Source organism: Trachypithecus francoisi, unplaced genomic scaffold, assembly GCF_009764315.1.
Source record: "Trachypithecus francoisi isolate TF-2019V2 unplaced genomic scaffold, Tfra_2.0 Lachesis_group6, whole genome shotgun sequence".
NCBI classification, from domain to species: Eukaryota; Metazoa; Chordata; class Mammalia; order Primates; family Cercopithecidae; genus Trachypithecus; species Trachypithecus francoisi.
In genome coordinates this window covers 79,967,763-79,994,628 of record NW_022681471.1, presented here as the reverse complement: position 1 = coordinate 79,994,628, position 26,866 = coordinate 79,967,763, and the positions used below count along the sequence as shown (strand labels likewise).

The 26,866-nt window shown below is 40.8% G+C and overlaps 1 protein-coding gene across 8 annotated transcripts in view; it reads right to left on the bottom strand.

Moving 5' to 3' along the window:
* The window catches only part of ARHGEF9 (Cdc42 guanine nucleotide exchange factor 9), a 163,719-nt gene that overhangs the window by 37,299 nt on the left and 99,554 nt on the right, over positions 1 to 26,866 (bottom strand). For all 8 annotated transcript variants that reach the window (XM_033201138.1, XM_033201133.1, XM_033201134.1 and 5 more), the window contains 3 exons: positions 19,802 to 20,034; positions 15,507 to 15,636; positions 7,454 to 7,585 (listed from right to left, as the gene is read on the bottom strand). In XM_033201138.1, coding sequence (XP_033057029.1) covers positions 7,454 to 7,585; positions 15,507 to 15,636; positions 19,802 to 20,034 — 495 coding nt within the window. The remainder of the gene's footprint in view (positions 1 to 7,453; positions 7,586 to 15,506; positions 15,637 to 19,801; positions 20,035 to 26,866) is intronic.

Sequence of the window (26,866 nt, the reverse complement as noted above, 5' to 3'; positions counted from 1 at the left end):
GTATCTCATTGTGGTTTTGATTTGCATTTCTCTGATGGCCAGTGATGATGAGTATTTTTTCATGTGTCTGTTGGCTGTATGAATGTCTTCTTTTGAGAAATGTCTGTTCATATCCTTTGCCCACTTTTTGATGGGGTTGTTTGTTTCCTGTAAATTTGTTTGAGTTCTTTGTAGGTTCTGGATATTAGCCCTTTGTCAGATGAGTAGATTGCAAAAATTTTCTCCCATTCTGTAGGTTGCCTGTTCACTCTGATGGTAGTTTCTTTTGCTGTGCAGAAGCTCTTTAGTTTAATTAGATCCCATTTGTCAATTTTGGCTTTTGCTGCCGTTGCTTTTGGTGTTTTAGACATGAAGTCCTTGCCCATGCCTATGTCCTGAATGGTACTACCTAGGTTTTCTTCTAGGGTTTTTATGGTATTAGGTCTAACATTTAAGTCTCTATCCATCTTGAATTAATCTTCGTATAAGGAGTAAGGAAAGGATCCAGTTTCAGCTTGCTACTTATGGCTAGCCAATTTTCCCAGCACCATTTATTAAATAGGGAATCCTTTCCGATTTCTTGTTTCTCTCAGGTTTGTCAAAGATCAGATATCTGTAGATGTGTGGTATTATTTCTGAGGACTCTGTTCTGTTCCATTGGTCTATATCTCTGTTGTGGTACCAGTACCATGCTGTTTTGGTTACTGTAGCCTTGTAGTATAGTTTGAAATCAGGTAGCATGATGCCTCAAGCTTTGTTCTTTTGACTTAGGATTGTCTTGGCAATGTGGGCCCTTTTTTGGTTCCATATGAACTTTAAAGCAGTTTTTTCCAATTCTGTGAAGAAACTCATTGGTAGCTTGATAGGGATGGCATTGAATCTACAAATAACCTTGGGCAGTATGGCCATTTTCACAACATTGATTCTTCCTATCCCTGAGCATGGTATGTTCTTCCATTTGTTTGTGTCCTCTTTGATTTCACTGAGCAGTGGTTTGTAGTTCTCCTTGAAGAGGTCCTTTACATCCCTTGTAAGTTGGATTCCTAGGTATTTTATTCTCTTTGAAGCAATTGTGAATGGAAGTTCACTCATGATTTGGCTCTCTGTTGTCTGTTACTGGTGTATAAGAATGCTTGTGATTTGTGCACATTATTTTGTATCCTGAGACTTTGCTGAAGTTGCTTATCAGCTTAAGGAGATTTTGGGCTGAGACAATGGGGTTTTCTAAATATACAATCATGTTATCTGCAAACAGGGACAATTTGACTTCTTCTTTTCCTAACTGAATACCCTTGATTTCTTTCTCTTGCCTGATTGCCCCAGCCAGAACTTCTAACACTATGTTGAATAGGAGTGGTGAGAGAGGGCATCCCTGTCTTGTGCCAATTTTCAAAGGGAATTTTTCCAGTTTTTGCCCATCCAGTATGATACGGGCTGTGGGTTTGTCATAAATAGCTCTTATGATTTTGAGGTACGTTCCATCAATACCGAATTTATTGAGCGTTTTTAGCATGAAGGGCTGTTGAATTTTGTCAAAAGCCTTTTCTGCATCTATTGAGATAATCATGTGGTTCTTGTCTTTGGTTCTGTTTATATGCTGGATTACGTTTATTGATTTGCGAATGTTGAACCAGCCTTGCATCCCAGGGATGAAGCCCAGTTGATCATGGTGGATAAGCTTTGTGATGTGCTGCTGAAACCTATTTGCCAGTATTTTATTGAGGATTTTTGCATTGATGTTCATCAGGGATATTGGTCTAAAATTCTCCTTTTTTGTTGTGTCCCTGCCAGGCTTTGGTATCAGGATGATGTTGGCCTCATAAAATGAGTTAGGGAAGATTCCCTCTTTTTCTATTGATTGGAATAGTTTCAGAAGGAATGGTACCAGCTCCTCCTTGTACCTCTGGTAGAATTCAGCTGTGAATCCATCTGGTCCTGGACTTTTTTTGGTTGGTAGGCTATTAATTATTGCCTCAATTTCAGAGCCTGCTATTGGACTATTCAGGGATTCAACTTCTTCCTGGTTTAGTCTTGGAAGAGTGTAAGTGTCCAGGAAATTATCCATTTCTTCTAGATTTTCTAGTTGATTTACGTAGAAGTGTTTATAGTATTCTCTGATGGTAATATGTATTTCTGTGGGGTTGGTGGTGATATCACCTTTATCATTTTTTATTGCGTCTATTTGATTCCTCTCTCTTTTCTTCTTTATTAGTCTTGCTAGCGGTCTGTCAATTTTGTTGATCTTTTCAAAAAACCAACTCCTGGATTCATTGATTTTTTGGAGGGTTTTTTTTGTGCCTCTATCTCCTTCAGTTCTGCTCTGATCTTAGTTATTTCTTGCCTTCTGCTAGCTTTTGACTGTGTTTGCTCTTGCCTCTCTAGTTCTTTTAATTGTGATGTTAGAGTGTCCATTTTAGATCTTTCCTGCTTTCCCTTGTGGGCATTTAGTGCTATACATTTCCGTCTACACACTGCTTTAAATGTGTCCCAGGGATTCTGGTATATTGTATCTTTGTTCTCATTGGTTTCAAAGAACATCTTTATTTCTGCTTTCATTTCATTATGTACCCAGTAGTCATTCAGGAGCAGGTTGTTCAGTTTCCATGTAGTTGAGCGGTTTTGATTGAGTTTCTTAGTTCTGAGTTCTAGTTTGATTGCACTGTTGTCTGAGAGACAGTTTGTTATAATTTCTGTTCTTGTACATTTGCTGAGGAGTGCTTTACTTCCAATTATGTGGTCAAGTTTGGAATAAGTGCGATGTGGTGCTGAGAAGAATGTATATTCTGTTGACTTGGGGGGAGAGTTCTATAGATGTCTATTAGGTCCGCTTGGTGCAGAGATGAGTTCAATTCCTGGATATCCTTGTTAACTTTCTGTCTCGTTGATCTGTCTAATGTTGACAGTGGAGTGTTGAAGTCTCCCATTATTATTGTATGGGAGTCTAAGTCTCTTTGTAAGTCTCTAAGGACTTGCTTTATGAATCTGGGTGCTCCTGTATTGGGTGCATATATATTTAGGATAGTTAGCTCTTCCTGTTGAATTGATCCCTTTACCATTATGTAATGGCCTTCTTTGTCTCTTTTGATCTTTGATGGTTTAAAGTCTGTTTTATCAGAGACTAGGATTGCAACCCCTGTTTTTTTGTTCTCCATTTGCTTGGTATATCTTCCTCCATCCCTTTAATTTGAGCCTATGTATGTCTCTGCATGTGAGATGGGTCTCCTGAATACAGCAGACTGATGGTCTGGACTCTTTATCCAATTTGCCAGTCTGTGTCTTTTAATTGGAGCATTTAGTCCATTTACATTTAAGGTTAATATTGTTATGTGTGAACTTGATCCTGCAATTATGATATTAACTGGTTATTTTGCTCGTTAGTTGATGCAGTTTCTTCCTAGCCTCGATGGTCTTTACATTTTGGCGGTTTTTGCAAGGCTGGTACCGGTTGTGTTTCCATGTTTAGGGCTTCCTTCAGGGTCTCTTGTAATGCAGGCCTGGTAGTGACAAAATCTCTAAGCATTTGCTTATCTGTAAAGGATTTTATTTCTCCTTCACTTATGAATCTTAGTTTGGCTGGATATGAAATTCTGGGGTGAAAATTCTTTTCTTTAAGAATGTTGAATATTGGCCCCCACTCTCTTCTGGCTTGTAGAGTTTCTGCCGAGAGATCTGCTGTTAGTCTGATGGGCTTCCCTTTGTGGGTAACCTGACCTTTCTCTCTGGCTGCCCTTAAGATTCTTTCTTCATTTCAACTTTGGTGAATCTGGCAATTATGTGTCTTGGAGTTGCTCTTCTGGAGGAGTATCTTTGTGGCGTTCTCTGTATTCCTGAATTTGAATGTTGGCCTGCCCTACTAGGTTGGGGAAGTTCTCCTGGATGATATCCTGAAGAGTGCTTTCCAACTTGGTTCCATTTTCCCCCTCACTTTCAGGCACCCCAATCAGATGTAGATTTGGTCTTTTTACATAATCCATACTTCTTGCAGGCTTTGTTCATTTCTTTTTCTTCTTTAGTCTTTTGGTTTCTCTTCTCGCTTCATTTCATTCATTTGATCCTCAATCGCTGATACTCTTTCTTCCAGTTGATCGAGTCGGTTACTGAAGCTTGTGCATTTGTCACGTATTTCTCGTGTCATGGTTTTCATCTCTGTCATTTCGTTTATGACCTTCTCTGCATTAATTATTCTAGCTATGAATTCTTCCACTCTTTTTTCAAGATTTTTCGTTTCTTTGCGCTGGGTACATAATTCCTCCTTTAGCTCTGAGAAGTTTGATGGACTGAAGCCTTCTTCTCTTATCTCATCAAAGTCATTCTCCATCCAGCTTTGATCCATTGCTGGTGATGATCTGCGCTCCTTTGCAGGGGGAGATGTGCTCTTATTTTTTGAATTTCCAGCTTTTCTGCCCTGCTTTTTCCCCATCTTTGGGGTTTTACCTGCCTCTGGTCTTTGACGATGGTGACGTACTGATGGGGTTTTGGTGTAGGTGTCCTTCCTGTTTGATAGTTTTCCTTCTAACACTCAGGACTCTCAGCTGTAGGTCTGTTGGAGATTGCTTGAGGTCCACTCCAGACCCTGTTTGACTGGGTATCAGCAGCAGAGGTTGCAGAAAATAGAATATTGCTGAACAGCGAGTGTACCTGTCTGATTCTTACTTTGGAAGCTTCCTCTCAGGGGTGTACTCCACTGTGTGAGGTGTCGGGTGTCAGTCTGCCCCTAGCGGGGGATGTCTCCCAGTTAGGCTACTCAGGGGTCAGGGACCCACTTGAGCAGGCAGTCTGTCCCTTCTCAGATCTCAATCTCCGTGTTGGGAGATCCACTGCTCTCTTCAAAGCTGTCAGACAGAGTCGTTTGCGTCTGCATAGGTTTCTGCTGCTTTTTGTTGTTGTTTAGCTGTGTCCTGTCCCCAGAGGTAGAGTCTGCAGAGTCAGGCAGGCTTCCTTGAGCTGCTGTGAGCTCCACCCAGTTCGAGCTTCCCAGCGGCTTTGTTTACCTACTTAAGCCTCAGCAATGGCGGGCACCCCTCCCCCAGCCTCGCTGCTGCCTTGTGGTTAGATTGCAGACTGCTGTGCTAGCAACCAGAGAGGCTCCGTCAGTGTGGCACCCTCCCGGCCAGGTGTGGGATATAATCTCCTGGTGTGCCCGTTTGCTTAAAGCGCAGTATTGGGGTGGGAGTTACCCGATTTTCCAGGTGTTGTGTGTCTCAGTTCCCCTGGCTAGGAAAAGGGATTCCCTTCCCCCTTGCACTTCCCAGGTGAGGCGATGCCTTGCCCTGCTTCAGCTCTCGCTGGTTGGGCTGCAGCAGCTGACCAGCACTCATTGTGCGGCACTCCATAGTGAGATGAACCCAGTACCTCATTTGAAAATGCAGAAATCACTGGTCTTCTGTGTCGCTCGCGCTGGGAGTTGGAGACTGTAGCTCTTCCTATTCGGCCATCTTGCTCCGCCCCCAACATCAGGTAGTTTTAACGGCCTTGAACAATTCGGCTATAACTGCTCATGTTCTGGAAGACAGTGTCAAGAACACCCAGGTATACGGAGTTAGTAGCCTTTATACTCCAGACTCTAGGCTGGCTGTGTCTTGGGAAGAAAGCCTATGGTTCTTGTAAAAACAAGAAAGCTCCTTTCTGTGGGAAGCTATGATTGCTTCGAGGTTTCTCTTGTTTTCATCATCCCTGTTATATGCTTCCCCCACCCTGTCAGCTTGGCTGGTTTGAATCCCCAGCCCTGACTTGACTTCTAGTTTCTTCCTAATCATTGGCTCCCACAATATGTGGCTTAGACTTGGCTCATTACTCCATCTTGGTCTTCCACTGCCCCTTGGGTTCTAAGTTAAGCCCATTGTTTATCTTGTTTCTTTCCCTTTTTTTTGGCTTCTGACTCATTGTTTTATGTTCTGAATCCTGGTGTATCTCTTATAGCCACTGCTTTCTAGAGCCTAGTTTCACACTTTAAAGTAATCCCAGCTTTGGCTAACAGATGCCAAAATTAATAGGGCCTGGGGGTGCAGAACTATAAAATAAGCCAGGTTCCTATTTGTTTACTGTCTCTATGGCTACTTGTTCTAAGCGTAAACACCTTAGTGGGAAGAATAGGCACATTACTGTTAGTGACATGGCTGATATGCTGAGAATTTCCATGGCCGCCTAAATTAACCCTCAAAAATCCTACCTCCTGATTTTATGAAAGTCCTGAGAAGAGTTGGGAAAGCTAAAAAGAAGCATTAGTGTTTGGCTGAGTTTCAGATTCATAAAAGTTCTCTGTTTGAGGGTCAGCTCCATACTAAGGTAAGTTATTATCCCATTAACTGACTGGCTATTGGTTCCAGAGTGGACATTCAGAGCTTATCACCAAACACTGAGGCAGTCTGAACCTAAGCTTGCTTTTTTTCCCCTCAATCCACTGTCAAAGCAAATGGATAAAGATTCAATACAAGATATGCCACACACATACACACACAGAGGACAGGGGGCTTAAAACAACTATGTGGTTCATGATCCAGCCCAGAAAAATATAACACTATTTACCCTGGTATTTTGTGACTCAGCACTCCTCTTCAGAGGCATTCACTACTGGGTGAAGGAGAGGACAAAGGGACTGGATGATGGCAAAAGAGCCAAGGGTAGGATGGTGAATCTGTAACGTCACTCTAAGCATTCTGGTTTCTTCCTCCATTTTTACTTTCCCTGGTCCCCAATTCTTCCCAATCAGTCCCTGGAGCCAAAACTGGTCTGAACTCTGCTATGAGTGAGGAAGTAGGGGGAAGAGTATCCCATAAGGAGGAGTGACGCTTAGAACATACGCCACCCTTCCCAGCCTCACCAAGGAGAAGAGTCCAAGAAACTAACATTCACAGTTATCCAGGAGTCAGTGACAAGAGTAAGACCTCTCCTCAAATGGATTACAAAGAAAGAAGAGTGGAGAAGAGCACAGTTGGGGGTTGTGGGGAACCAGTGCACCTTGTATAGGAAATAGGTAGAGGCATGGAAAAAATTCCTATATTACAAAGGTACCTACCTGCCAAGGCAAAAGTAGGAGGCTCCTTGTTGGTTCCCAGGGCAGGGAGGGGCCACATGGCCAGAGCCATTAGAGTGGAAATGAGGGAAAGTGCTCAGGGAAACTACTATTTACCAACTAAGATAGACATATTTCAATATTTTTAACAAATGGTGCAGACCAGCAGCTCTGGGTAGAAGAAAGTGAGAAGGAGCACCCCAGGGTCATTAGGGCAAAGGGTAAGAAAAATACCAAGACAAAATGTACCGACTTCAGAGTTTTTCACTGCCCACAAGCCAACCCTGCCTGTGACATTCATGCCACATTAGTGCTCCTGATACAGAACTGCTGCAAATCTCCTGTCTGTTTTCCCCCCATCAGTATTTGCCCACTTTGTTGGGAGCCTGGGGATGATGAATAGGAGGGTCCGGTACCCCGTTAGGTACCCATCTCCCTCAGGGAAGAAGGGGGCAGGGTTACCTTCTTGCAGAGGACCATCTGGTGGTCAAACAGGAAGAAGACCCGCTGCTGGTTGCGGCCGTAGGGCTGGTAGATCCAGGCCATCTCCCCAGTGTAGATCAGCTCCGAGCTCCTGTCTAGGATGTCCTCGCCCTGGGAAGGACATGCGATGATGAGAGGCAGCCAGGCAGAAGGATGGCACCATCACCTGCCTGGAGGCACCCAAGGCTGGGCATAGACTGGGACAGTAAGAGACCAGAAAGGCCCTGGTAGAGACAGAGGGAGAGAGGGACTCCTGGGAATCCTCAAAAAGCTTTACAGCTCTGTGAGCTAGGAAGACCCATTTTCTTAGGCACCCCAAGGCCAAATGTGACCCGCCACCCGGGACTGCTACAGCTTTTCTACGCCAGTTTCCCTCTGGTCCTATAAGTTCTCTGTCATATATATGTGTGTGTTTGTGTGTGTGTATGGAGAGGGAGGGAGGGAGGAGGGAGGGAGGGAGAGAGAGAGAGAGAGAGGATATATATATGTGTATATATATGATATGTATATATAGTATCATATATATGAGATATATATATAAAATCTCCATCTCTCTTCTCTATAAATCTCTTTTTCTGTTCCAGTCTCTCAATCCCTGTTCTGGTCTCTGTCTCTTTCTAATACTTAAGAATAGGCCTTAATCTCACTGCTTCCCACATGAGTAGAAGGAAAAGGGAGGACCAGACGGAAGATGGTAACAGAGGGAGAGAAAAAGAACCCACTCCCCTCTTACAATTGTTTTTCCTTCTCCTCTCAGTTCACCCAAATCTACTGATTGAATAAGAAACTTAACTGCCACATGCTTCCTTGGTCTGTTATCCAGAGAGCCTAGAACTACTTCTCCTCCTTGCTACAAACGGTCAGACACAAATAGGCACCAAGACACCTGAGTCCTAGCTAATTCAATTCTATAGAGTTTCCAAGTCCTACCCCTTCTTTATGGCAACTCTGATAGGTCAGAAGTATGTTGCGGTGTGTGTCAGATGTCAAGGTAGACCTGGACCCTGTCCTCAAGGAGCTTATGTCTTCATGGAAGAGATGAATGCAAGTATGCTCAAAACTCATGAAACACAAGGCAAACCAGCACCGAAGTTGTGGGCACAGGGGTGAGTGTTCCAGGGCCTATGTGAAGATAAGGACAAGAGCAGTGTCCCAAGACACAGAAGAATTAATATTTCCTGAGCACCTATATGGGTCAGACAGTGTGCCAGATATTTTCAATCTATCTTATCTGAGCCTCATGATAGCCCTGGGAAGTAAATATTCTTACTTCCATTTTACAGTTTGAGGTACAAAAAGATCAAGTGATAAGCCAAAGTTGCCCAACTAGTTAGTTACAGGTCCATGACCCAACTCCAATCTCTGGGGTTCCATAGAGTATGCTCATTCCTTGTACTACATTATACTGTCTTTAGGCCAAAAAGGCACTGGAGAACCTGCTCCTTCCTCTCTCTAGGTGTCAGTTTTCCCAGACGTAGTATGAGGATGATCTTCATGGTCTCAGTGCTGATACCTTGATGCTAAGATCTCAGCTTTACACCCAAAAGCTTCAAGGCAAGGTTAGAGATAGAGACCTTCATACCTCCCAGAGATAATCAGAGGCAAACACAGATCAGGCAGGGTAGTAGGCCAGAGAGTGGGGCATCTAGAAATGGTGTATTCGAGCATACCATTTTTTCCCCCAGTCTAAAGGATGGGAAGGAAAGGGGGAACTCAGTAGAATTATTTTCTAATAATAGAAACCCGCCCCTACCCCGAAAAAAAAAAAGAAAAAAAAAAAAAAAAAGCTTAGAAATACTGCTTCAACTCTAGGCTCCAGACTTAGCCTCAATATTGCCTACGAACTAGGTAAACACTCCTTCTAGAGAGGCTGACATACTAGCACAGAACCTCTGGAGGCCTGATACTGGGAAAGAAAGCCACCAGGGTTGCAGTGCAACCTGCTCCCCAGCGATTTCCTGCTGGAGGGATGGGAAGCTGAGAGAGGTTCTCGCCCTGATGCAGGCTAGGAAGATGTGCTACAGTCCACTTTGAATATGTGTGAAGTCCAAATAAAGTCATAAAAGAGAGCCAATGCCATAAGAAGACAGTCAGAATGACTTTTAAATATACCATTTACTAAATGTGGATGATACGACCAGGAGGGCTACCCAGTATTATCTGGTCTATCCACCCCACCAGTCAGGGGCGTCTCAACTCTGAATTTCTTTGTTCGTTTTTTGGAGACAGAGTCTCCCTCTGTCGCCCAGGCTGGAGTGCAGTGGCATGATCTCAGCTCACTACAAACTCTGCCTCCTGACTTCAAGTGATTCTTGTGTCTCAGCCTCCCAAGTAGCTGGCATTACAGGCGTGCATGTGCCACCATGCCCAGCTAATTTTTGTATTTTTAGTAGAGATGATGTTTTGCTATGTTGGCCAGGCTGGTCTCAAATTCCTGACCTCAAGCGACCCACCCACCTCAGCTTCCCAAAGTGCTGGGATTACAGATGTGAGCCATGGTGCCCAGCCTCAATTATATTTTAATTACTTGCAACATGTAACTCCACCAAGTAGAAAGAAAAAATTAAAATAATACTCCTCCATGCTCACCAACCAGACTAACCTTGAGCAACACACATAGTCTCTCTATAACTCAGTTGCCTCATCATTGAAATGGTGATAATAACAGTACCAACTTCATTTGGGTGCTGTAAGGATTATTTAAATTAAAACATATAAAGTGCCTAGAAAGTACACATCACACTATAAGCTCAACATAAGTGATATCTATTATCTTGACTATTACTGTGTGCCCCAGTTTCCATACCTATCCTGTCTCCTAGTAATATAGCAATCCAGTAAGTGATGTTTTGTTATTACCCCAAAACCAAGGTCAAAGAAATTGGAAGTAATTTTCCCAAAAGGGCAGAAGCTAGGTCAGAAGCTCTCCAAAACCTATGCTCTTATCCACCAAACCACATTAGAATGATGGCCCCCACCCAATCTCCTCCCACCATCGCCAACCCAGGGGAACAACCAGCTGCCATGGAAGATTTCTAAGCTGAGAATCTCAAAAGACTGGGCTCTGAGTCCAATGCTGCTACCAACTCACTCTCGAGTTGGAAAGTAGCTTAAACTCTCACAATCTGTTTCCTCATTTGTAGAGTGGGAATATTAAAACAGTTCCTATTTGACCCACTTCACATGGCTGTTTGAGAGCATCAAATGAGTTCATGGAAAGGAGATAGTCCTCTCATTGTTTAGAGATCTCACCCTTGTTTCCTCTGCTCCACTTATATAACACATCTCTTTGTCTTGCCCCCAAAAGTACAACTCCTTCCAAAACTCCCCAACTGTGGGCCTTCGGATCTGTTCCCTTCCTCCAGGATTTTGCCCACACTGTTCCCTCTGCTGGAATATGTTTGTCCCCACTAGATATTCAAGGCCACATCTCATTGATCTCAATATCCTCATTGCCCAGCATAGGGTCTGGCATATGAGGGGAAATGCTCAAAATATAAATCTCATAATTTCACATATTTGCTCAAAAACCCTCCAGTGGCCCCCATCTCACTCAAACTAACAAGTCAGTCTTATGAAGACAGGATCTGACCTCCAGTCACCTCCCTAACTTCATTTGCTCCCACTCTCTCGCTCACTTACTATACTCTGGACACAATGGCTTCCGTGTTGTTCCTTTAGCACACATTCCCATATTTCAGGGTCTTTGTGTTTGTTTTCACCTCTGTCTGGAATTCTGTGCCCCAAGAAAGCCACACGGTTCGCTCCTTCCTCTCCTTCAGGTCTGTTCTTAACTGTTGCTTCCTCAGCTAGTACCCCCATTACTCCCTAACCTGCTATCCTACTTTATTTTCTTCAGAGGCCCATCTACCTGATGATATGTTTGTTGCCTCTTTTCACTATTGGAATATAAATCAATGAGAGTGGAAACTTTGTCATGTTTACTGATGTATCTGCAGAACATAGAATAAGGTCTGACACAGAGTACTTGATATTTAAGTACTCAATAAATACTGTTTGACAACTAAATCAATAGGTGTGGAATGAACAGTGGCCACAAAAAACTACCCAAAGCTTTCTTGCCAGCTTATCTACCTTCCTTCCTTGGGGTCAGAGCCTGAGAGAAGAGGCCTCTAATTCTAATTCACCCCATTCTGCCTGATTTCACCCCATTCTAATTATAGGCCAGTTGATATGGGGCTATAATCTGAGCAGATCCAGGGAAAGGATAAGGGGAATACCATACTTTTTAACTAGTTTATTTTCAATGCTGCCTACTGACAGGAAGGAAGAGGAACAACAAATCCATCCAGCCCTACATTTGATCTTCTGGTCCCAGGATTATGCCTCATCAAGCCACTTTAGCTTTTAAGTAGATGCTTTTGCTGCCTTTATCATGTTGGGTTTTCTTGTTTCCTCCAACTCTTTGGATTCAATCATCAAATAGTAAATTGGAACAGGTCTTTGGGTATTACACAACCAGGCTGGGAGGAGAGGGATGCCACAAAGAGGAAATCACAACCACACATAATCAAGCTCCCAAACATGAGCTACAATCTTAAGTTCCTGCTACAAATCTCCAGAAAAAAAAAAAAAAAAAAAAAGATTAAAAAGAAGCTATCCAGGATATGTTACCTTTCCCTTGTTTTCAAGTGGATTAAATGAGTGTGCAAGGTGGCAAAGTGACAGCTCAACCAAACCTCAGTGTCATAGAAATTAGAAATAGGAATTTCCCAGAAACTGCAGTCCCTGGGAACAGATTATTCTCCCTGCTGCTCCCGCATACTGCTCTAATGTATTGATTAGTAGAGAGATGACTGACACTTTTACTCATCCATTTGATTTTCAGGAGTCTTCGGGGGTAGGGTAAAAGGAGGTACTTCAGGAACTCTAGTCCCTACAGAATGGTAGAGGGCAGGGATAATAACCAGAGTTGGGCAAAGAGACCAAGAATGTTCATGGAATAAGCTAAGAGAAGGGTCAGGCCTTGATATAATGCAAGGCTTCCTGCTCTGTAGCCAGACACTCTGATTTATTTAGCAGACACTAATTGCCTGCATGCTACCCTCCAAATTCCTCTTCAAGGGAGATTAAGCTCTGAAGGTTTCCCTATGACTCCTCTTTTTCATTTGACAAATGAAGCTGAAATCATCATGTGGATGCTTTTGACAGCCACTCTGTTTGTTCAAACATCTGGGAGGCAAGGGGGTGGCAGAGACAGCAAAATATGGCGCTTTGTTCTTGATTCGCATGGTCCGTTCACAGCAGTCCTCAGCAATCTGGCAGAATATCTCTCCCTGCCTAGACAACTTCTTGGGCAGGTGGAATGCACAAATAACCTATACCAGGGAATCTGAAATTGAGCCACCAATCCTAATAATCATCAAGCCATGGAGTACCCATGTCTCACTGCTTTCTTGGGGAGACTCCCCGGCCCTCACCCACCACCTGACTGGGATTTGGATGACCTCCCCAAGGTAGTCTCACTGTCTTATTTAAATATAGACTCTTTACTACATACAAAAAGCAAGTCACTGCAGTATCACAAAGAACAGCAGTTGGGCTGTGAGAGGCAGAAGGTTGAAGGAATAAGTGGTACATTACTGAAAACAACGCACAAGGAATCAGGAGACTAGATTCAAGTTCCAGCTTTGTCACTGACTTGCTGTGCGGCCTTGGTAGGAAATAAGCCTCTCTCTGCTTGTCTGTCTTCCACCATCACTGCAAGGTGTTTGAGAGTAAGTGTGTGAGAGTATGTGTGTATGTGCATATGTGCGTGTGTATACACACAAGAATCATCAGGGTTGTAGGGGGAGTCCTCAAGAGCCTTTGTGATTCTGACATTCTAGAGGTCTTTAACACAGGTATGGCAAATATGACAGAAACTTTAGGCTTAGCCTCTGAAATGTTCCACAGTTACTTCAGTCTGACAAGAAGACCATGAAGAATTTTTCTTCCTACAAATTGCTATAGGCTGAATGTTTGTATCCCCATAAAATTCACATGTTGAAACATAATCTCTACTGTGATGGCATTTGGAAGTGAGGCCTTGGGGGATGATGCTCATGAGAATGAGGTTGTCACGAATTAAATGGGAACAGCATTCATAAAAGAGACCCCAAAGAGTTCTCTCATCCCTTCTGCCATGTGAGGTTACAATGAGAAGACAACAGTCTATGAAGAGGGCCCTCACCAGGCACTGAATCTACTGGTTTCTTGATCTTAGACTTCCTAGCTTCCACAACTATGAGAAATAAATTTCTGTTGTTTATAAGCCACCCAGTCTATGGTATTTTGTTATAGCAGCCTGAATGAAGTAAGATGTCAATTTAGATAAAGAAAGGCTTCACCAAGCAGGAGCGTACAAGGGATGTGTGGGCTTACATGAAATTAGAGTACCAATCAATCAGGCTAACAAAGGAGGCAGAAACTGTTAGAACCGTGTTTTTGTAGCCCCATCCAGACAAACATGCAGGAAATTCCTTCGGAGGTGCTGAGTCTTTAAATCATACCCCAGTGTTATTGAGCTTGGTGCTACTGAAGCTCCCTGGGTAGGCCAGAAAATTTCATGCTATTTTTGGTTCCCCATGGCTCCTGCTCCAAGGACTGATGCCCCAGAGCACACAGGGGAATTAGAAGGTCTTCTAGGCATTAGGAAGTTGGGGAGATGCTCCAGGGAATAGGAAGACAACCGCTGCTGGGCACCTTCTCTTACAAAAAACCCTGCCAACGAGAGAGAATAAGGCCAGCTAATCCACCTTAATTTTAGAGTGTTTTAGAGTTGATGGGCTTGCTAGAAGTCATTTGGTCCAGCTCTCTGACTCTAATCAGGCAAATGGCCAAAGCAAGGCCAACACAAGGAAAAAAGGACCCACAATTTTCTAGTAAGTCTGGCCTAGTTCTGGCTTCTGTTTCAGAGAATGAGGATCTCTTCATCTAGACAAATTCCTTTCTCTGAAAATCAAAGTGCTGTTCTACTTATATGGGAACATTATCCTTCAAATATAACCCAAAAGGATGTCAGCTGATCAGAACTGTGGTCTTTTTCAGCAGTCTACATTAAGGTAGGACAGAGGTAGCAGAATAAAAGGAAGATGACTTTTTTCTGGGCCTTGGTTAAGTAGCTATTTGTGAGGATGATGCTTGGTTCCCTTGGAATGGGCTAAAATACTTTAAGTATTAAGAGAGATACTACCTCTTAATCACTGAAAATGACACTTGAGTTGAGGTCAGGGGAATTGGGAGCAGACCCTAACTCTATATTGTGACCACAAGGCTTAAGATTGCTAATCCCTCCCTAGTAGCATGTCCAGCCTCTCCCATCTTGGTTATTTTAGCCAGCAGACTATCAGATTGCACAACCTGGGTCTGCAAGACATATGTGAAATGTCATTATTCCTGGTTCCTTTGGTGGGCATCCAGGAAGGAAAGGTCTTTCAGAATTCAGAGAAGTCATGGCTGTCTGCAATGAACTGGAAGGCTCTCAGGTATTATTTTAAAAACAGATGATAAAACTGTGGATTTGGCAGGGATGATGGTTGTGGTCTAGAGTGTACAGGCCTAATAGAGAGACCTAATAGATGTGTCAGGGTGAGGTGATATAACTGATAAAAAAAAAAAAAAGTATGTTGGCTATCCTGCATGGTTGGGAACAGGAGAACCAACCTCGTATTCTATGTCTGAAAGTAAATTAGTATATACTACTTCTTATCTAAGTGTGAATCTGTTGGTCATAAATCCAGAAAGAGCTTTTAAAGGCTACTGAGTCAACCCAATTGTTCCCTGGCAATACCTAAAGAAATGAACCTTTCATTTCTCAATGAAGTATCATCAGAAAAATTTCTCCAATCTTCTTAGAAAGTCATTCAAGTATCCAACACTTCTTATTAGCAGGAAATTTTACCTTGAGTCTAATCTAAATCCTTCCTGGTGCTCTTCAAAACTAATTCCTCTTCACCTATCCTTAGCTAAGATGGGAAGCTTTTGCCAGGCTATTCAGATTCCCCAATACCCTGGTTGGTAAGTTTCCTACCTCCCAGTCTAGGACAGAAGCCTGCCACTGAGCAATCTTGTCAATATTCTCTAAACGTCGCTTGCGTTCGTTGATCTGCTGAGTCACATTTCTCATGACAGCCAAAGCAGCTGCCACATACCTGTAGTCACTGTGAAAACAAAAGAGTGCAAGTTGAACGAACCAATGTGCCAGAGAACCAATGTGCTAGGTGCCAATCTTAACATCCACTCTCCTCTACCTCCTTAGTAACAGAGTCCTGATTTTCAGATGGGAACCCACACCACCTAAAGACTACATTTCCTATCTTTTGCTTCAGCAAAAATGACTATGCAACTAAGTTTTGTACACTGATATGTAAATAGAAGTGTTGAGTAGTATAAGAATTAAAGAAAGAGGAGAGAAACATGAAGGATGGCTTTTCAGTCAACAGGGAGAGGTTGATTTTAAATAACCTGAGAGGAGCGGCTGGCCGAGTTAGGTCAGAGCCACACTTTCTACAGACTAAGACTTTTTAAGGATTCAGGGTGGGAGAGTTTATCAGAGGCATAGACTGTTTCTGTGCCTCTTTGTTGCGCTCATCTGGGAGACAGAGTTGTGTGTCTGTTCCCATACATCTTTTTGCAGGCATATCCCCTGAGTCTGCTTTTATCTTCTCTATCTTAGTGCACCTGAAGGAAAAAGAATGTGCTTATTAAGGCCCACTGTTTTACTGGGGCCCATTGTATGAGGGTGAAGTTTGGCAGTTACCCAAGAGACTTTCCCCTGACCTCCTTCTGTGCCTGAGCTCTCTTATTGTCTGCTCTTTCTGGCTGCTTGTAGTTAGAAAAGAAGTGATTTCTTGAAATGCATGAGCCTAGAAAGGGAGCTGGAACTTAAAGCGGTGGTGTTTGTCCAAGATGATGGTGCTCCTGCTCTACCAGGTAGGCCTTCTGAGAAATCACCTTTAAGGAAGTGAGCAAACCCTTCTTTAGCCTTTACTCAATCCTGATGCTTGGAATGTTGATGTGATGGCCGAACCTCCGGTAGCCATCTTGGACCATAAGGACAAGGTCAATACCCTAGGTATAGGATAGCAGATAGCTGTAGGGTGCTCATGTTTCTGATAGCTGTAGGGTGCTCGTGACCATGGGACCGCCATACCAGTCATAAACTTCAGAATACATACTTCTTTTACATGAGAGACAAATAGGCCGCTATTTTTTTGCATCGCTTTTTTTGTGTCCTATCTGATACAGCCAGCCAAGGACCAAAAAGGGAGCCTCATACATGACGCAGTATAGACCACCTTACCATCTCTTCCATCATCTATTTCTATGGAGCTTCTGCCCAAAATCACTGTGAAATATCATCCTCACGTTTTCTTTTGCACAATATAGAAACAGAATGTAGTACATACAGTCGGTAAGAACACAAAGTCTGAAGCCAGACTTAGACTTTGTGGGATCAAATATCAGTTTTTCTCACTGACTAGCAGTGTGGCCTTTGGCAAGTCTCACTCCCTCTCTCATTGACTCAATTTCCTCATCTGTAAAATGGGGAAAAGTATAGTTTACTGAAAGTTTCATAAATTAAATACAATCATCCATGTAAACTATTTTATTCTTGGCATATAACAAATGTTAATAGTATTACTATTACAAATCAAACATTTCTGTAGTAAAGATATCACATGGGATGCCTGTTAACACCCCCAGTCTCAGAAGTATAACCCTTGGCCTCACATCCTGGGACCCTGGATAGCAGACATGTTGAGAGTTACATATCCTGTCCAGTTTTTTTCTGCTGTTCTTTTCTGATTTCCAATTGAATGGCTCTTGGGAAAGGCAGGTTGATAGGGAGATCTCAGCCATTCAGTGGGGGCTAAAATAAACTGAGAAGACAAGAGGATGCATTACAGTTCAGTGTTAACACCTTTCCTTAGAGAAAATGAAAATGCCTTGTGGTCACTAGTCTGCTCAATCTCTCAGTACTAGTTTTTTTTTTTAATGGAAGAAGAAAAAAAAAAGATGTGCAACAACTGCACATGTTTGCACAACTGCACAACTGCATACCCACAACATTGAATAGTGGGTTGATGGACCAAAGAAAGGCAGAGGAAAAGGACTTCTAATTGCCAGGAAGATCCTATGTAGTACCTCTTCTTAACTTGCATCCATCACTCCAATCTGTGCTCTGCACACCTGTCAGAGCCATAGCTCTCAAACAATGTTACAGTATCACCTCCAGTGAAAGGCTTTTCACTACACTTCCTAACCAATCTATTCTGTCTCAAGACAAATATGTTAGAGAAGCCTTTATTCTGAGCCTCAATGAATGTTAGCTATTATCAGTTTTTCTTCTGGATCCCACTGCTGACCCATATTGAGCTTATGGCCAACTAACACTTCCTAAGTCTCTTCAAAACAAACTCTCTCAGCCTGTCCTTGAGCTATTTATTTCTTATCTTAGACGCAATGGTAACACTCTACATTTTTTTCTGTTACATTTCATTCTTTTACAGTTAGTTGCTCCGACATATGAGGATCTTTTGGGCTCTGTGACATCACTAAAGTTTCTCCTTGGCAAGATGTCTGAGCCTGACACTTAGAAGGAGGTAGAGTGGTGACAGAAGGGAAGACTGCAGCACAGAAGCTGCTAACATAATTAAGTGCTCCTATTCTTTGGACCCATTTTCTGCCCCTGTACCTTTCCTTTCTCTGATTTGAGGAGATCAGTGCTCTAAGCCGCTTTCTGGGAAGCAAAGCACAGAGCTGTACTGTCCAATATGGTAGCTACTAGCCATATTTAATTAAAATTAAGTAAAATTTAAAATTTAGTTCCTCAGTTGCACTAGCTATGTTTCTTAGTACTCAATAGTCACATGTGATCGGTAACTACTATACTGAATAACACAAATATAGACTATTTGCATTGTTGCAGAAAGTTCTACTGGGCAGTCCTGGCATGAGAATGTTCATTTCCTCTACGCCAAGACTACCCGGCCATGGATTCCTCACTGTCAGTGTCCCATACTGCCTATTTTTGCCATTTTTAGCTGGCTGCCTTTCTCAAAATGGCTAGGGGGAAATGTGCCCATCTCTAACCTGTCCTACTAGTTTTAGCAGTCAGCAGGAGAAGAAAGGAATGGCTGTAGTTCAGCCTAACCTTGGTCAAAGCCCTCAGATGAGGTCTGGGCCCAGCCTCTTACTGGGGAGAGTAACAGAACAAAGATTTTCTACTTCCAGACATGTCAGCTAGCCTCCCTCTTACATGCAGTCTTCATTCTCATCAACTTAAGGAAGGTAAGGTAGGGATATATGTCAATCATCTGTAAGCAAAGTCAGTATTCTTCTCTATTTATCATTTCTCATCTAATCTTCTCCCTCAGAGGCCTTCAGCCTACCTATCTGAACACCTATCTTACTAAGCTTCCAAGTTGGCATCAGCCTTTAATTGCCTTCAAATCCAAGCTACTCTTGACATGCATGGCAGGAACCATCATCTTAATAGAGATTCCTGAGACCTGCCAAAAGGGGTTGTCCATGTCGTGGGAGTTGTGCTGGGCCCAACAGGTCACTCTGAGAAAGGGTAGGAATTGATGTAGCCTGATACTGCCTGAGCGACTCTACTGTCACTCTGGAGCGCAAGACGGGAGAGGAGAGGGAATCAGGAACCTAGATGTCAAGAGGACTTTGAAGCAGGAGTTCCAGTCACAAGGTGAAAGTGCACAGAAATGGCAAATCCAAATTGAATGTCCTATCTTTTTGGTGCACACCAAACCCCCTAAAAGCTCTGAGGTTGTTTTGGCCTAAGAAACTAACATAGCTTTGAGCTATGCTTAAAAACTTTCTTCTGGAACTTTTAAGATGAATTATGCCATATATAATTTACCCAGTGAATATTATCAGTCCACAAGTATGATTTGATTTAGCTCCATTGCTTGGTCTCCTTGGGGCTAACTTTCAGACCCAGATGCATTAGGCCTTGGGTGTGGGCTAGTTGGTTTGGTTTACATCTTTGGGTTCATTTTTGAGTTGATGCTGCTTCTCTAACAAATCATATCTTATATGCTTTAGTGGTGCTGGAGCCCTAGGCAGATTTCAGATTTTAACCCAAATATAGTGGCCCTGGACCCTCCTTTTGTGTGAGTAACAAAGCCAGTGATAGCTCTGCTTTCTGTACCCTGTTGGCTATGAGGCAATCAAGAATGTATCAGCCTATTTTGTAGATAAGTTAATAGAAACTCAGAAAGGGCAAAAGGACATGTATTCTCAATGAGAACCAACAGATAGAGGAAGTTCCCTCATTCACTCCTGACTCCCTCAATCCCTTACCTGTGGTCTTGGGCAGTATACTTTAGGAGCTCAGCCAACTGTAAGGGATACTTGCAGATCTTCTGCACTGGAGTCAAAAGGAAACCATCGATAGCAATGTCAATCATCTGCTGCAAGAGGCGACAGGCCTCAAAGAAGTGTTGGTAGCGGCTGTCTTTCATCAGTTTGGAGAGCTCCATGCAAGCATCCAGGTGGTTGTTACAATACTCAGAGTATATCCAGAATCCATCTTGCTGTGGGAAAAGAAAAAACAGAAAAGAAAAGGCTACCGAGGACCCCAAAAGAAGTCTTAAAGTAATGGAAAGACAGATCATATTCTTAGGCAGAAATATTAAAATGATAATGAAGTCAATTATTCTTAAATTGATTCATAATTTAATAATACAATAGTAAAACAAATTATTTAGTAACAAGACAACTGACTATAAAATTCTTATAGAAAAATAAGTAAATAGCAACAGTAGGGACATTCTGTAAAAGAAGGGTAACGAGGGAACACCGGTCCTAACAAGAGTAAAACACAGCATGGCAATAAAACTCTGGGACTGGATCACAAAAAGCAAGAGATCAGTGACTCTACTTCTGGCAATGACAGACTAAGTTGTTGCAGACAAACCCTGCCACTGAGAATAGCTGGAAAAGCTAAAAATAAATAAATATCTGTATGAAGGAATCACATAATCCAGACCCTGATATTATCTCCATAAAATGGCCCTAAGGAAACACAATGTGATGAAGTGTTTAGAGGTAAGGAATCTAAGATGCATGCAAGTTAAACACTAATGGCTGAGAAAAAAAATGTATGAGTGTGTGTATATGTATATATGGACATATAAATATGTATATAAAGAGAGGGGAAGAGGAGAGAGTCAGGAGAGAGAGGGAGAACACACTCAAATGGTAAGACAAAATGGTGAAATGTTAACAACAGGGGAATCTGGGTATGTTTTGTATGGTTATTATTTTTTTAAAAATCTCTATAATTTTTATTATACATTGACAAGTACTTAATAAAAGATAACCCGATGCATTAGAATAGAAAATATTTATAAAACCCAAGAGAAACAATAGGCAATAGAAACTGATCAACAAAAAAATCAAGATGGAGTTGTTATATTAGGGTTGAAAAACAAGCAAAATAGCACATAAAAATAATAATATACCATGATCAGGAGAGACTTATCCCAATCCAATTCACCACATTAACAGATTAAAGGAGAAAAATTACATGATTGTTTCAATAATGCAGAATAAGCATTTGAGAAAATAAATTTATGATAAAGATATCAGTAAACTAGAAATATAAAGAAACTACCACAATGTAATAAAGGGCACCTAAGAAAAATGTTAAGCTAATTACTTGGTAAAATATTGAATGCTTGCCCCTAAGATCAGAATAAGACAAAAATGCCTGGTCTTATCATTTCTAGTTAACACTGTACTGTATGTCCTGACTAGTGAAATAAGAAATAAAAAAAGGAAATAGAATATAGACTGAGAAAAGAAGAAATAAAATGGTCTTTTTTTCAGAGATCACATAATTGTATATGCATAAAGTCCTAAGAAATCTACAAAAAAGTACTGGAACCAATTAGTGAATTTGGTAATGTGTCAGGACACAAAGTCAGTGTACAAGAATCAACCGTATTCCTGTGTAATAGCAATAGACTATAGGAAACTGACGTTTTAAAATACCTTTACACCAGCAGTCGAAAAAATGTTAAATACTTAGAAATCAACTTTTAGGAGAGGATGTCAGTAAGATGACAGAATAGGAAATATCAGCCTTCCTTTCTTCAGCAAACAACAATTTGGTAGCTATCCATGAACAAAAAATAATTCTGGAAGAGCTTAGGGGTTCACTTCAGAAGCCACAGCAATATAGTGAAAGAAAAAGTCAGAAAACAAATACACAAAACTAGTAGGAAAAATAGTTTCATTTTGCCTGCATCACCCCATCCCCATAGCTGGCACTGCTCATTATGGAATGGAAACTCCTTGGATCTTGTGTCCTACATACAGGGAGAAGAAGACAGGAGTATACAACAAGGTTCCCCAGCTTTATGGGACACTGCCCAAATGACCAGCTTCAGTTTCATCCCACCCAGATCTCTGAGAAGACAGATATAGCCTAGATATCTGGAGACAGCAGAGAGCAAAGAATAGGGATTGGTTATATCAGTATCAGCAAAGTAACAGGAGTCGCAGTGATCTGCCGTGGCCTGCTTGACACAGAGCCCCAGTAGGCCTCTCTGTCAAGGACTTCAAAAGCCCTCATAGCCACTGTATACCTCCTATAGATTTTACCTCTCAAGATCCTTCAGCGTGCAGTCACAGACCCCAGAGGTTTTTTCAGCTTTTACTGCTAAGAAAACCAACTGCTAGTACAGTAACAGCAGACCCCCTGCAGCTTATACTGCTAAGGGTCCATGGGTTGTTTTTTTTTCCTTCTCAGTTTTAGGAGAAAACAAACAAACAAACAAACAGCAACAATAACAACAACAACAACAAAAACGTGCCTGAGCCATGTCCCTTCTTCTTCTCTACTTCCTGGAGCCACCCATAACTGCCCAACTGCTGCTGTGGTTACTATAGCCCAGTGGGAAGCGGTGATGCAGGCCAACAGCTTTCACATTCTCCAGATCCCTGATCCACCAGAGCTTTCCCTCTCCCATGTCCAGAGCTGCCTGAGCTACTCCTACCACAGGTGCCTTGACCAAAGGACCCAGCACAGGAGCCTTTGCATTCTCTAGGTACTTAAGCCATTACTAGGCCAGAACATCCAAGGAGGCAGTAGTAAGTACTGCCTCCTTGGATGCTCTGGCCCAGTGACCCAGCACAGCTACCATGCATGCACCTGCAAACAGTTCTAGGGTCCCAAACTAGGGGTTCCAGTCTCACTACCACGTGTTACCAAAGCTGACCTACGCAGATAGGCTATCACACAAATTCTTCTAAAGCACACATGGAATACTGTCCAGAATAGATCACATGTTATACCACAAAATAAGTCTTACCAAATTTAAGAAGATAGACATCATATCAAGTATCTTTTCTGGCCATGATGATATAAAACTACAAGTCAGTAACAGGAAGAAAACTAGAACATTCTTAATCAGTAGAAATTAAACAACATATTCCTGAATAACAAATGGGTCAAAGAAAAAAATCAAAAGAGAAATTTAAAAATATCTTGAGACAAATGAAATTGAAAGCACAACAAACTAAAACCTTTGGGATGCAGCAAAAAAGTTCTAAGAGGGACGTTGATAGCATTAAAAAATCTGATATAAACTATCTGATATTACACCTCGAGAAGAAGAACAAAGTAGACTTAAAGATAGCAGAAGGAAAAAAAATAAAAGATCAAAGCAGATGAAAATCAGAGAACAGAAGAACTCAGGGGAAAATATCAACAAAACTAACTTGGCTTTTAGAGAAAATGAGCATATAGGTAAATAAAATTAGAAATGAACATGAAGATATTACAAAAGATGTCTCAGAGATGAAAAGGATTACAAGGGACTATTATGAACAATTATATGACAACAACTTGGAAATACCAGAGGAAATGAATATATTCCTAGAAATATAAAACCTACTAAGATTGAATCAAAAGGAAATAGAGAGCCTGAACATTAACAAATAAAGAGACTGAAGTAGAAATTTAAAATCTCCCAACAACAAAAAATCCCAGGACCAGATGGCTTCACAACTGAATTCTACCAAATACTCAGATAAGAATAGTAGCAATCCCTCTTAAACTCTTCAAATACATACATACACACATACGTACGTACATACATAAAATAACTAAATGCTCTCAAATGATTCTAAAGTCAGACAAAAACACAAAAAAAGGGCCGGGTGTGGTGGCTCATGCCTATAATCTCAGCACTTTGGGAGACCGAGGCAGGCAGATCATGAGGTCAGGAGATTGAGACCATCCTGGCTAACATGGTGAAATCCCATCTCTACTAAAAATACAAAAAAATTAGCCAGGCGTGGTGGTCAGTGCCTGCAGTCCCAGCTACTCGGGAGGCTGAGGCAGGAGAATGGTGTGAACCCAGGAGGCAGAGCTTGCAGTGAGCCGAGATCGCGTCACTGCACTCCAGCCTGGGCAACAGAGCGCGACTCTGTTAAAAAAAAAAAAAAAAAAAAAAACTACAAGCCAGTATCACTAATGATCATAGGTACAAAGATTCTCAATAAAATAGTAGCTAGCCAAATTCAGTAACATATCAAAAAAATCATACATCATGACCAAGTGGGATTTATCCCTGGTATGCAAGTACGGCTTAACAAAGCCAAATCAATTATTGTGATACATTACACATCAGCAAAAGGAATAATTTAAAAACCACATGGTTATTTCAATAGATGCAGAAAAAGCTTTCACAAAGTTCAACATCCTTTCAGGATAAAATACCTTCACAAATTAGGTATTAATATAAAAAATTTCCTCAACATAAGAAAGGCCATTTATGAGAGGCCCACAGGTTACATCATAATCAATAGTGAAAAATGGAAAGCTTTTCCTTTAAGATCTGGTATAAGGCAAGGATGCCCACCCTTGCCAATTTTATTCAAAACAGTACTAGAAATACTCACCATGGCAATCAGATAAGAAAAATAAATAAAAGACATCCAAATTGGATCAGAAGTAAACTAGCCCTATTTGGAGATAAGATAAATACATAAGTAGAAAGCCCAAAAGACTTCCCCCAAAAATAAAAATATAAAAACTGTTAGAACTAATAAATGAATTCAGTAAAGATGCAAGATACCAAAAAAATCAGTATACAAAAATCAGTTGTACTCTTTACACCTACACTGATGTATCAAAAAAAGAAATTTTAAAAAGTCATATTTATGATACCATCAAAAAGAATGAAATACTTAAGGAATAAATTTATTCAAGCAGGTGAAAGATCTGTGCACAGAAAACCAAAACACCGTGATGAAAGAAACTGAAGAAGGCGCAAAGAAATGGAAAGATTTCCCATGTACAAGGATTGGAAGAACCAGTATTGTTAAAATGTCCCTACTACTCAAAGCGACATATCAACACAATCCCTATCTAAATTCCAATGGCATTTTTCATGGAGATAGACAAAAACATATATAAAATGTCTATGGAACCAAAATAGACCCTTAATAGCCAAAGCAACTCTGAGAAATAAAAATAAAGTTGGAGGCATCACACTCTTTGATTTCAAACAATATTATAAAGCTACAGAAATCAAAACAGTATGCTACTAGCATAAAAACAGACAGATATACCAATGTAACAGAATAGAGAATCCAGAAATAAACCCAAGCAAATATAGTGAACTAATTTTTGACAAGGGCACCAACAGGACACAATGGGGAAAGTATAGTCTCTTCAATAAATGTGGTTGGAAAAACTAGATATCTATATGCAAAAGAATAAAATTGGGCCCATATTTTACACCATACACAAAATTCAACTCAAAATGCATAAGAAACTGAAACATAAAAGCTGAAATCATAAAACTACTAAAAGCACTACTGCTGTGCTTTTTCATATGACACCAAAAGCACAGGCAAAAAAAGCAAAAAGAAACAAGTGGGACTGCATTTAATTAAAAAGCTTCTATGCAGAAAAAAAAAAAAAAAAAATCAACGACATGCAAAGGTAGCCTATGGACTGAGTGAAAATATTTGCAAACTGTATGTCGGATAAATGGTTAATATTCAAAATATATAAGGAACTTGCATCATTTCATAACAAAAAACAAATAAACAAATAAACTAATTAAGAAATGAGCAAAGAATATGAACAGACATTCCTCCAGAAAAGACATAAAAATAGCCAACAGGTATATGATGATGCTCAACATCATTAATCATCAGGAAAACACACATCAAAACCACAATGAGAAATAACCTAGCATCTATTAAGATGGATATTATCAAAAAGATAAGACATAACAAGTGTTGACAAGGGTTTAGAGAAAAGGAGAACCTTGTACACTATTAGTAGGAATACATATTGGTACAGCAGCCACTGTGGAAAATAATACCTTTAAGATGTTCCCAAAGAAATTAAAAATAGAATTATCAAATTATCCAGTAATCCCTCTTTTGAGTATATGCCGAAAGGAAATGCACTCACCACCTTGTAAAGATATCTGCACTCCTTTGTTCACTGCAGTATTAATAACAATAGCCAAGATGGGGAAGCAAACAAAGTGTCCATTAATGGATAAATGGGTAAAGAAACTGTGGGGTGTATATGTATATGTAATATGTTGCCTCTATTTTAATAAATTACCTCTATTTTTAATTTCTTTATATATATATATATATATATATATATATATATATGTAACATATACATACAGAGACACAGAACAGAATATCATTCAGACTTTAACAGGAAGGAGGGAAGGAGATTATGTCATTTATCACAACATGGAGGAACCTAGAAGACATTATGCTACATGAAATAATCCAGTCACAGAAAGAAAACTACTGCATGATTTCACTTATATGTGGAATCAAAAGGAAAAAATGAATACACAGAAACAGATTATGATGGTGGTGACCAGAGGTGAGGGGGTGGGAGAAAATGGGAAGATATAAGTCAAAGGGCACAAAGTTGTAGTTATGTAGGAAAAGTCTAGAGATCTAATGCACAGCATGGGGACTAGAGTCAACAATATTGTATTATACACTGGAAATTTGCTAAGAGAGTAGATTTTAGACACTATTACCACAAAAAAGTAACTATGTGAGATGATATGTTAATCTGTTTGACTGTAGTCATCACTTCATCATTTATATCGAAATATCACATTGTACATCTTAAATTTATACTTTAAATATTTTTTAAAACAATCAAATTTTAAGAGGTCAAAATCATAGAATGAAAACTAGAAAACAATCCTGGGAGAAATCACAAAAAATAGAAATAAACAGTTAAATGTTCATGAGTCTGTTTCCAAAACTGATCCACATATTTAATGCAGTAACAATCAAAACGCTGGTATGGTTTTTCTTTCTTTTTGGTAAAATTTGGCAAGATTATCCATAAATTTA